Source organism: Fundulus heteroclitus, chromosome 24, assembly GCF_011125445.2.
Source record: "Fundulus heteroclitus isolate FHET01 chromosome 24, MU-UCD_Fhet_4.1, whole genome shotgun sequence".
In the NCBI taxonomy this organism is placed as follows: Eukaryota; Metazoa; Chordata; class Actinopteri; order Cyprinodontiformes; family Fundulidae; genus Fundulus; species Fundulus heteroclitus.
In genome coordinates this window covers 24,437,215-24,449,254 of record NC_046384.1, presented here as the reverse complement: position 1 = coordinate 24,449,254, position 12,040 = coordinate 24,437,215, and the positions used below count along the sequence as shown (strand labels likewise).

At 39.8% G+C, this 12,040-nt stretch overlaps 1 protein-coding gene across 16 annotated transcripts in view; it reads left to right on the top strand.

Moving 5' to 3' along the window:
- LOC105931057 (microtubule-associated protein tau) overlaps positions 1–12,040 on the top strand; it is an 84,177-nt gene that overhangs the window by 51,576 nt on the left and 20,561 nt on the right. For 6 of the 16 annotated variants that reach the window (XM_012869549.3, XM_036128116.1, XM_012869552.3 and 3 more), the window contains exon 1: positions 11,711–11,799. Coding sequence is in view for 9 of the 16 variants with exons in the window: in XM_036128123.1 (XP_035984016.1) it covers positions 11,526–11,799 (274 nt within the window). In the remaining 7 variants the exon portion in view is untranslated. Of the gene's footprint in view, positions 1–305; positions 375–10,547; positions 10,711–11,395; positions 11,800–12,040 lie in introns of those variants that run through there. The other 10 variants (XM_036128123.1, XM_036128122.1, XM_036128118.1 and 7 more) reach the window with 3 other exon arrangements.

Here is a 12,040-nt window from a genome sequence, read left to right as displayed (position 1 = left end):
TTCAGTCCGTTGTGTTGTTAAAGTTTTTCTTGCTGAATTGATGTTCTTGTCTTGAATGTTATACTGAATGTTGTCTGCATACAGAACCAAGCTTAATGCACAACTCTACAACACAGGATGAAAGCTTAATGTGTGGAAAAGAGCATAATATGATTTAAGGCCTACCAGATGGGATTTAGATGTTTGAGCTTTAAGTTGTGGGCAAATTAAATAGGCTTAAGCTTGCATCTGCAAATATCTAACTACTGTTTGATGATTCTAAAATGTATTTTCCTCCATGTTTTCCCTCATGTCTTTTATCACAGGTCTGAAAAGACAGTTCAACTAAACCCTTTCCTAGTTCAAGAATCAAGGAAGATCACTTTTCATCTTAGGTAAGTGTACATATTATACTGAAGTAGAAAGATTTCCAGTTTTCTGAGAGGTAACGGATACATAATGACAGGCAGGTGACTCAAAAGTACGCGGTAGCTGGATTGATTATTAGCTAGTTATATTTAAATGTATAAATTTGCAATTTATCACAGTTGCAACATTTTGTATAGAGAAAAGGAATATGGTTTTCCACCACCGGAGAACCAGTATAGTCCCACGGAGGCAGTTTATCGGCGCACATCACAGTGTTTGTTTACACGTTCCGCTTTCAGCAACTTGTTAGTTTTCGTGAATGCTCTTTTAAATACCTCACCAGCAGTTCTGGTCTCTAACCAATGAGTATGAGTAGCAGTACAAAGAGGATTTAGGCACATATCAAGCACAATTTTAAAACAGCAGCCTTAACGAGTTTGCTATAACGAGCTGGCAGTGTTTATAAACAGAGCCTCAACCAGGATTTGGATACATTTTTTTCTTGCAGGAGTTATAAACTCCAGCTGGAGATATTACGAGCCAACGATGTTTACAAACAGTTCCGCAAATAGAATTTAGGTATGTTGTTTCCTGTATTTCTAAATGCCAGCTGTTGACTATGAGTGTTGATTATGAGTAGACTGTTTATAAGCAGAGAACAGAAACCGTGTTTATAACCTAAGTTGAAAACACAGACTATAAGTACAGTATGCACAGTATCCTCAACATTTACTGCCATCACTGTCCAATATGTGTAAAAAGCCTATTTAAGGCCCATTTTCAGTTTACTAGTAAAATCCACTTGGTGTTTTTTTATGATGCGGTCCAATCCAACAAGGATACCAAGTTCTCCTTAACCTCTCTTCAACCATGCTCAACATTGGTCATCAAGTGTTTTTTCCAAGTGCCGTCCCGTACAAAAGTATTTTAACCCTCACAGATTTTTTTTCTTAAGCATTAAAGTTTAGGATGATCAGCCTGATGTTACTATCTGACAAAGATTACCTGAGTAAATACAAATGTCACTTGGAGAGTTTATTGCTAAAAAGCTCAGGCTTAGTTCTGTTGGTGTTTCTGTGACATTGACTGAAGTTTATCGGTGACATGGATGAAATAAAAAAAAAAAAAATCCAGTTAAATAAAGTTAATTTGTCCATGTTATGGTTTCAAGCTCATGATAAATGCAAATTGCAATAGTGGGATTGCAACTAGTAGGATGTGACATCAGCCTTTCTTTGTCATCTATTTTATTCAGCCCCACTTTATTAAGTCTTTTACATACAAACACAATTGAAGTTTTGAGTTTTTTTACATAATAAATGTCCCAAAAATCTCCGTAAGGACACAAAAGCAGAAAAAAAAAATCTTGTTTAATCCAACAGTAATACTATGGCTTTTCACTTGAATGGTTAAATTGAAAAAAAAAAAAAAAAACAGGAAGAAAAATATCCTGCACAAGCTTGGCCCACTGCCAGCTGGTTCATTCATCTCTACTATCCCTGACATTTCACACTCACTTTTCCCATGACTCACGGGGGCCGCGGGAGCTGGCTGTAAGTGGCTGCATTCAGCCAGATGATTGGCTTGGCCCTTCATATGTGCATAATAGCAGGGGAATTGTGCTCAGTTTGGGCTGATGTCATGCAAGATATTTATGACCAACAAAAAGCAGTCATTACGTTTAAACTTTGGCCTTACAACTTAACCTCAGCCGGGTTGTAGCGTTGGTTACATGGCAGGAAATTGTCTTTAACCACTCTTCTTTGCACACACTGATCGCATTATCCAGAGTCCTTAGAGGACCTCTTGTGCTTTCTTCTCTTTAGCACACAATGCAGGTGCTCTATAGGATTTAGGTCTTGAGACTTATTTTCATGGAAGATGTAGTTTGTCTCTAGGAACCACTCCTTTTTTAACCAGGAGTTGGCCAGATGTTTTGGATCATTATCCTGCTGAAAACCCAGTGACAACTCAATTTCAAGTTTCTGGCACCTGATTTTCATCTAAAATAAATAGTGTTTTAAAGAGTTCATAACAACATGCACTTTAAAAGAAGGGAAGAAAAACAAGCCCACAAAACAACTGGTCCACCTGACATTTGACACAAGGTGTTCTTCCACATATTTATCGATGGATTTACACCAAACCAACCAGGAATATTGGTCTAAAAAAACTCAGGCAGGTTTAGGAGACCAGCTGTTTCCGCGAGCCATTTCCTGGCTTGTGAAGATATGCAGACTTTCTGGGTTACTTGAATGGCATGTTGTCTTGTCTTGTTTTGAAGAGTGACTTTAAAAAGTAAATTGCCGTTACAAAGCATCAATCGTTTTGTAGTTAATTTAACTACTCTTTCATCAACTGCTTCAATTTAGGTGTCTAAAACAAAAACGGGCACAATTTAATGTTTTGATTTATGTAAACGAAGCTCTTAAATGCTCTACAAACTGAAGTAAATTCTAGTTAATTTTAGACAAATAGCAAACTGTGATTATTAAAAAAATATATTTTAAGGTAATTTCTGTTATTAAGGCAGTTTTATTATAATGAACAGATTACATTCACTTTTCACCATAATTGTAATTTCTGGGTTAGAGATATTTAATTTCCTGGGATTAATCCTGGATATGTGAACGATATGTTGGCTATATTTTGAAGTTATGAAAGCCGTCATTGGCATCACCAGCATATTGACTGGGTTAAATGGCTTGGCTCCCTTTTTTGTCAGCGCAGTCAGGTCGGAACCCTGAGGTGTTGTTGGCCCCACACCATCGGGTGACCTATTTCTGGTCACCCAATAACATGGTCAGAATCAGTCTATGTGCTGCTGTCACCCTTTACCAACCACTGACCTCTCTAACTCTGCATTGTCATACCACCATGGGAATTACGACATCATTGAGGAGACTGTTGACTGACTGACTTTATGGTAGGAAAACACCAAATACAGGTAAAACATTACTGAAAGGTCATGTTGAGATGAAATATTTGACAAGTTAACAAGAGTACAATCTGAGACCAAATTGTTTCAAAAGTAGCCTTTTAGTCCAGGAGATTAGAAACATCAGCTTTTATTCCCAGGATTGGCTGTCCAAGCGATTTATCCCTGAGAAAAGGCTGCAAGATGCCAAAAGAAGTCCCCAAAAACCCTAAAATATCATCACAGGACCTACAGTGGGTACTCAATACAGTTGCCCGTAGAGTCAGAAAGAGACCAAACAAGTTTTACTTTCATAGCACTTTCATTTAGACACCGGAATAGACAACCAGTCTATTATAAATCCAATGCATCATTCCATGTAATGCACTCTAAAAACCTCTGTAACTACGCTCTGAACCCGTTTGGAGGTGGACGCATCATGGTATGGGAATGCTTTGCTGCGCGGACCTGGCCAGCTCACCATCACAGAATAGCATGCATTCTATCATGTGTAATATCAGAACACCTGTAATAAATAAATAAAGTGGAAGCAGAATTTAACCCTTCACAATGAGAATAACCCAAAAACATACAAGTAAATCCACCAAGAACTGACTGAGAATTTGGAAATGGAAAATCCTGGCCTCGTCAAAAAGCCCAGTTCTTGATATCATTGAGATGCTGTAGGGGGACTTGGAACAGACTGGATATACAAGAAACCTATCAAAGCAGGATACAATTTGTTCAGACTGATGTCAGAGATTGATGTCAGTTACGAAATCTCATCAAAGTTATTTCAGTTAAAGGGAGTAACACTGGCTAGTGATGGTTACCAGGGGAAGTGTGTCTTAGCCTTTTGCAATTGAATCACTTGAGCAGCTCTTTTTAAAAAAAAAAATAATAAAGAATGGGTTGTCCTAACTTTTCACAAGTGATTGCTCCCATATTTCTGGTATTACAGAGTCTAATCTTTACTAAGTGTAAACCCCACCCCCAAGCCCAAGCATGCCTCTTGTCAAGCCCAGCTCCACTGCTTCCACAGTTTATTCACACATGCAGCTTAAGCGAAAATTCAGACTGAAGAAACTCTATTGCCTACCTCCATCAATCAGGGACTCATCCGCCTCCGACACAAGCCAATCAGCTTTGAACTGCTCCTCCTCGAAGCCAATCAGCATCCTGGGTTCATCTTAAAAAGAACTCCACATCCTCGTCTCGGCCTTCTCCTCAGCGAGCAAGCGGTGGCTGCGCCGTGTCCTGTTTGGACTCTGTTGACCGGTTTCAACCCACCTCCATCCCCTTCTCCACCATCGTAGCAAGCTTCGCCTGGCTTTCCTATGGTCCTCCTTCAACCTCGTCCCTATCAGAGTGTAATTCCTCCTGGACTCTTATGGAATTCCCTGTCACATCTCAATGGATCCGGCAGAAGACCGCCATGTTGAGCCTGGTTCTGCCAGAGGTTTCTTCCCAAAGGGGAGTTTTTCCTCTCCACAGTCGCTTCATGCTTGCTCATCATGGAGAGTTCATGCAAACCTGTGTTTATCAAGTTGGACATCTAGCTCAAACAATTCAGCATATGGACTGAACAAACTTTATTTATCTCCACTCCACCACCAGTTTCAGACCTGGGGGGAAATATCCCTATTCTCATACGCTTGCTTATGCATATTGAAGTATAATTCAGCGTGAATTTTTCCTGCCGAGGTCTGAGCGCCAAACTCTTAAAATATTGTATCAATAAAATTCTTCTAATTGCCTTTTCTTTCTGTGTGAGTTTTTCAGATTGAATTCCCTGACAGCACTCATTATGCTTTAATTCTCCTTCATGTGTTGCTGAGTCAGTGAAACCTAATCTGTCCATTTGCTGCTGCTGTTATACTGCTTGAGAAGGAGAAAGCTGTCGCATTGGCTTAGTTCCAGGTTAAATAACCCCATGCTTTGTTAAAGACAATGTTTCTTCTTTGCAAGTTCCTGTCATTCAAGCTTCCTGCTTCAGTCGTGTGTTTTAAAGCATGTAGATTAGTTTTTTTTTTTGGTTTCTCGAGTATCATCAGTGAGTTTATCACATCACATTCCATCCCCCCATTCAGTTGGAAAGTATGAACAGATTTCAGAGTCAATGACATGCAGTTCTGTTATAGTCGAAGTATTGCCACACAGGTTATGTTTTTTTGGATTTTATGGGAAGTATTAACACAAAGTTGTGCTGGATTTTGGGAGATAAATGATCAATGTCGAGGTCCAGATTTCCTAAAAACACTCACTGGCTTTGCATTTCTGAAGACTAATGTTTTTCCCATTCTTAGTCAGATAGAATAAAGGGCGTCTGTGAATGTCAGTTTTCAAGTCTCAACACAAAGTCTCTATTGAGTTTTGCTCTGGACTTTGACTAGGCCATTTGGACTCATGAAAATGCTTTGATCTAACAAGTTGTCTTCTGGAATTGCTCTGTATTACACTCCATCTATCTTTCCATATACTGTGACCAACTTTCTCTTCCCATCAGGCTGGTGTGTTGTGTTATTGATTTTGTAGAGCTATTGTAATTAACGTCAGCTAACACTGGGAAACACCCAGCTTGAAGCAACCTCTGGAAGTTTTCATTTAGAATTAAGGCAGCAGCGTTTTTTGTAATTATAGCCGTGGTTCACCATCCAGGGTGCCATCCTGTCAGAGGGAGACAAACATGACAAAAAAACCCAACACATGTCAGTTTTCCTGAACAGGTTTTGCTTTTTGGTGCCTAGACATTGGGGAGGTTCAAAGAAAGTATGGCCGTACAAGCTGAAGATGCAGAAATGTAGGTGTTTTTAAAAGCAAACTTAAAGTGCCACATTAATCACTTTATAGGATCAACTCCAGTTCAAAATCTAAAATACTGCAAAACTGAACTTTATGTTGATGGACTAGGTGTTGAAAAAATACAATACTTTTTCTACTGCGTTGCTTGAGTATGTTTCAAATAAGTCGTGCTAATATTAGTCGCATTTCCATCTGTTTTTAATGCACATTTTCAAGTATCACATTAGAAATGGTTTGATGGAACCGGCAGAATTCGAATAAACTCACTAAATTTCCCAAAAAAGGTTTTTACGCTCCCTTGAGGTGGTTTTTGACTTTTTCAGTAAATACGGCAAAGAGGAGATGGAAATACATTTGTGTAATCAGTGCTGATGTAGCGAACATTTACCCCACATGTCTGATCAGCAGTCTCTGCTGCAGCGTCTTTCCGGACGTTTTCCATAACGCTGGAAAACAGAGCTGGAAGCAACAAAAGTTACGTGTGGACCGATGAAGATACAGTTTAAAAAATTAAACTGTACATTCATTAACGCCTCCTCCATTACTGATCTGTGGCCTGCACTAGTTAGGAACCTAACTAGCCAACGTCAACGCATGACAACATTACGCTGTGCATGGCCTGGTTAATTCGCTGCCACCCAGTAAAAGTAAATACACTTGATTCACATTTTCACTTTTGTATCATTTTAAAAATTTGCTCAATGTTTGAATGAGAATTGGATGGAAACACAACTATTGACAGCTCTCACACCTACTGAAGCATGTTGGATGCCATGATGTGCTTCCTCCTGATCGACAGACCTGCTAAAGCTCACAAAGCTTTAGCAGGTCTCCAACTTTGAAGTAGGATTGACTGGTTTACGTAGTTCACTCAGTTGATTCAGGCTTCTGCGCACCAAAGAAAGCTCAGCAGCTGTGGGCTTGTCAGGTGTGAACCATGTAGGTCCCTAAAGAAGAAGCAGCATTTATTTTTGAGGATAACTGGCAGTGAAACAAACTCCCTGAAAACCTGAGATGTGAAAACATTTTTAGTTTCTATAAATTGGGACTGAAAACATTAGTATTTGCTGCTACTATTCCATAAAGGGCTAAGATTGCTTTATCACAGGGATCTTCAATTCCTGTGTCCTGCAGCTTTTAGAAATGTCCCTGGTAAAGCACACCTGAGTCAAATAATTAGGTCCTCAACAGGACTCTGGAGAACATGACTGCAAACTGAGGAGCTAATTCAGCCATTTGATTCAGGTGTGTTGGACCAGGGACACATCTAAAGACTGCAGGACACCGGACCTCAAGGACCAGAATTGAGGACCCCTGCTAGTATCGGATCACTTGTGTCATAACTTAGCTACAGTATGTATTCCTTTAAATTGACATCTTCCTATTTATTTCTTGTGTTTATTTATGTTTTTTTTTATGTGTTTCTTGTTTATGATGTCAATGTCTTTATTTTCCTACAAAGCCTTTGAAATGACCTTGTGAATGCCTGATGCTATACACCAATAACTCGCCATATATCAGAGGCCATACTGGTCGAGGTTGGCGGACACATTTCAGCTGCTCACATAGAGGATTAAGGCCAGGTTGCCCTACAACTGAGACAGACTGCCAGAGATACTCCCTCCTAAATGGATGGTGACATTCCGATGTGAGCGGCGCTCCATGGAAGCATGATGGGTGACCCAAATCCGGGCGGGGTGAGCGAAGAGCCGACAGGGCAGGGAAGGAGGGTTGGACTGGGGTGGGGGTATATTTTGTGGGAAGAGGGCTACAGGGGGTGGAAAGTGCTGAAAGGAAAGTGTAAAACAGTGTTGTCAAGAGACAAAAGAAAAGGAAGCTCGCGAGCCTTGGGCTTGACATACCTTGTCCTTGTAACAAAACTTTCTGGCGTGTTCAATCGAAGAAACAAATACTATGATCTGATCTGATCTGATCTGACAGGGTTTTACGACTCCTAGCAGTATTGATTTAACCCTTTCAAAATTAGTAGAACTATCCATTAGGATAGTTCATGCTGAGCTCCCTTTTTTGGAATTAAGAAAGGTCACTCCCAACAAAATGGTGCTCCTAAAAAGCAGAATGTGAAAACATCATGCCGAGACAGATTGCAGAGCATGCACATGGTGGAGGCAGATTTCATTTGTTGCTTCAAGTGAAATGCCAAAGTCACCTTAAACAGCTATTTTCAGATAGACAGCAGTGGGAAAATTAAATTCCATCAGACCAGGAGTCTCCGACTTTATGGGATAAATTTTGGACAAAGCATTGTCATGTTACAGAATATGAAACTACACAGAGAGGCTGGTAAACAGCTAAAAGGGGGCAATAAAAAGGGCAATGTCAGCTCTAGTTACCCACAAGATGACAGGATCTGCCTGGAGAGCAAGGTTTAAAACCACAAACAAGGGTAAAATGCATTAAACATAAGCTTTGAGTTATAAGAAGTCAGAGTAAATGTCAAGTTTTATATTATTAGTCACGACTTTGACCCTATATTGATTAACGGTTATAGTTTCTAGCCTTTGGGTAAATGGCAAAGCACTGGCAAAACACTAGACTTAAAGGGTAACAATAGGTATAATTAGCAACCATAAATACGCAGCTGAATCTCACAAATTAAGTGATGTTTTCAACGTTATTATGTGTTTGTTGTTGTTTTGCTGTTTGATGTAATTATAAATCCATACTGGAAGATCTAGTTATACTGGAAGTTTGAAATAAAGACAAGTTTGGATTTTTGTTTTTTACTTTATTTCCAACCAAACTAACATCAATAACATTAACAAATACTATTGCCACTGTTATAATAACATGTTTTTTAACCAGCCGTCACACTTATTTAAGAGAAAAATAAATAAGAAGTTACATTAAAATATTTTGTCATATTTGCATTTTTATAAAGTTATATTGAAATTATATTTTAGCTTTGATTACTCACCAAACTAAAAAAGTTTTGCTAGCAAGCCTAATAACCTATGTACATGGCTACTACTGATTTTATATACAGGGTTTCCGCTATGTAATCCCTGATATATGCATATACGCATAAGTGGCCAATATAGATAACAATAAATTCCCTGTATTGAAGGATTTTCTTGTAAACTGAAAACAGAAATTATAATTGTAAAGATTTAGGCTCATTAATTTTTTTTTTTTTTTTTACAAATATACATTTTGCAAAAAATTTAAATAAAATAAAATACAATGGAAGCATAGCAGAGCAAAATGATAATCTATTGTAAAAAACAAAATGTTAGCGATGCATTAAAATAGCATAAAGGTTTTAAGTCGAAATATGTCAAAGAAGTAAGGGTTAGTCTAGATGACCGGTATCTAACTGTAGAACCTATTTGCTTAGTGCAGGAGGTTCATCAAGGGTTGGATTTCCTTAATCTGGTTTGCGTGCTGTCAAATATAACACCAACATGGCTCACATAGACTCAGAGGGATTTAAACGTGTAACCTCATGAATGTGAGACAGTAAATTCATGCAGAAAAAAGTTATTATTGCACGTTTTCTGTAAATAAAAGAACACGCAGCAACATTTGTGCACATTTTATAGCCATTTGTTTTGTAGGGGCAGAGTGTGCAGTGATATTGCCAAAACCGCATCTGAAAGCAGGTCAATGTGATTCCAAAGCCAGCACCAGCGCACCAGTTTTCCTCCTTGGCAACAGCTGCGGCCCAAGTTGCTGTGACTGAGCCCTGGGCTTGTCTTCTCAGTCTCAGACGGTCTGGCCCAGTCTGTTTGAGTGTCACTGGGTCCTTCTCCTCCTCCTCTTTCCTCCCGTGACCCTTGCATCCTCACACTGCAGCAGACGTCGGCTACAATCCCCCTGCTGTCGTCATGCTGCACTGCAGGGAAGCGGTGGAACAAATGGAGATAAGGAGAAGAAGGGAGCTGCAGTAGCAGGAGACAGGTTTTATTGGATCCTCATGTTGGGAGGGATGATCTTGGAGAGAAATTAGCAGCAGCTATTTGATGATAAGCCCAGCCAGTTCATAGCCCTCCTGGTAATCTGGTTTAAACATCACCATTGTGTTGTTGCCTTGGAGCACCCAAGGCTATGATTAGATATTAAGATACTTTATTAGCTTCATATTGAATAGAACAAACCTTCCTTTCTGTTCTAATTGGTCTACATGCACATTGTGAGCTAATAGTTCCTGCTGGGGGTCGTTTCCTGCATCGTTTACTCTGGATTTAGGCACATTTTTATTAGTTTAGCAATTTTACTGTCAAGAGTTCCACAGTTGAGGGACATGATCATGCATTGTAAACATGGAAAATAGTTTAATAGTCAGATGCATGTATTTTATCAGCAATTGCATTCAGCATTTTCACATGGATGCTGAGACAAAGGTCTGAGTAACTGCTCACCACGGCAACTGGCGCCACCTGGTGGCAGACTTTGCTTTTGGATCAAATTATAAAATCCGTCAGTGACATCTCGCCTACTCCTCTCTGCATCCTTTCAGATCAAACAGCTGAATCGCAAGCAGGTAGACATGGCAGACGGCAGGCAGCCAGAGGACCACTGGGCCTCGAACGGCCAGGAGAACGGCGAGAACGGCTACTCTTCTTACAGCTACAGGGAGAACGGGTACCATGGTGGGGCAGCTGCACAACCTGGAGCAACAGGTAGGTGCACGGTGCATGTTGCGGGCAACAACATGTGCATGCAGAGCAATAGCAGTGGCATTGATTGGACTGCAAACACACGTTGCCAGATGAGTTTGTCTCTGTGGCAAGGACAATCAATTCCCTTTAGGCACTGAAAAAAATCCTATAGGAAGTTGAACAGAACAGTCCATCTAACATTGGGCATGCTGAGGGAAGTAATGAAAAAAGGCAGGAAAGTCAGACAATAAATGAGGGGAAGGAAATAAAAGAAAGAGATGCATGGAAGAGAAAAAAGGATGGAATTAAATACAAAAACAAGGAAAGAAAGAAAGGAATCATGCAAGAGGAATGACAAACGGAAGGGATCAGGATCAGCCAAAAATAAGGAAAGAAGTAAACAAGGAAAGAAGAAAAGAAACAAAGGAAGAAACATACTACAGAAGAAAGGGCTGAAGGACAAATTGAAGGGATGAAGATAAAATAAAAAAATTAAGAAAGGCAGAACACAAGGAGAGGAGGGCACACAAAGGGAGAAAAGAAAGTAAGGAATCAAAGATACACAGGGAAAATACAGGAAGACAGAAATGAAGAGAGAAGGACCCAGTAAAGGAAGCGATAACATGAAAGAAGGCTTAGAAGAAAAAAATCAAAAGAAACAAAAATTTAAAATAGAAAGATGGGCAATAAGAAAAAAAGGAATGAAAAGAAAAAGATTCACTTTTAAGATTGATATGTAAAAATGTTGAAAACAGTGAATACCTTTCTTTTCTTTTTCTTCACAACATGCGCTACTTTGGATTGGTCTGTCTCATAAATCCCTTGGGGATAAAGCTATGAAGGCACTGCATGTCCATACAAGAAAAACTTTAACAATTTCTGAAAGAAACAATCCTAGCGTAACATACAGACTGTCCTCCTCTGAAAGGCTGTATAATACGGTTAGCACATTTACCCCATCCTCATCTCCATCCTTCCATCCACATCTCGTCTTCCTGGTGTGTCTTGTCTTTCTCTCTCTTTCTCCCTCTGCAGTGGATGACTCGGCCAACCTGCCTCCCTCCCCTCCCCCCTCTCCATCCGCTGAGCAGACTGGGCCTGTGGCACAAGGTACATATAGTTTTTTTGAAAAACAGCCTGCTTCGAACCATACAGGACGTGAAAGGTGATGAAAGTGGCAGGGATGCTCTCCTGGTCTCCAGCATATATCACTCTCCCCTTCCTCTGATCACAATTTGGTCCATTTTAGCAACTTTACTCTAGTGATCTAACACCTACCTCTATGAGTTAATAATAGATAAAAACAGCTCACCTCCTTAAGGCCCTTTGAAGTCCCTCAGTGTGTTAGTCT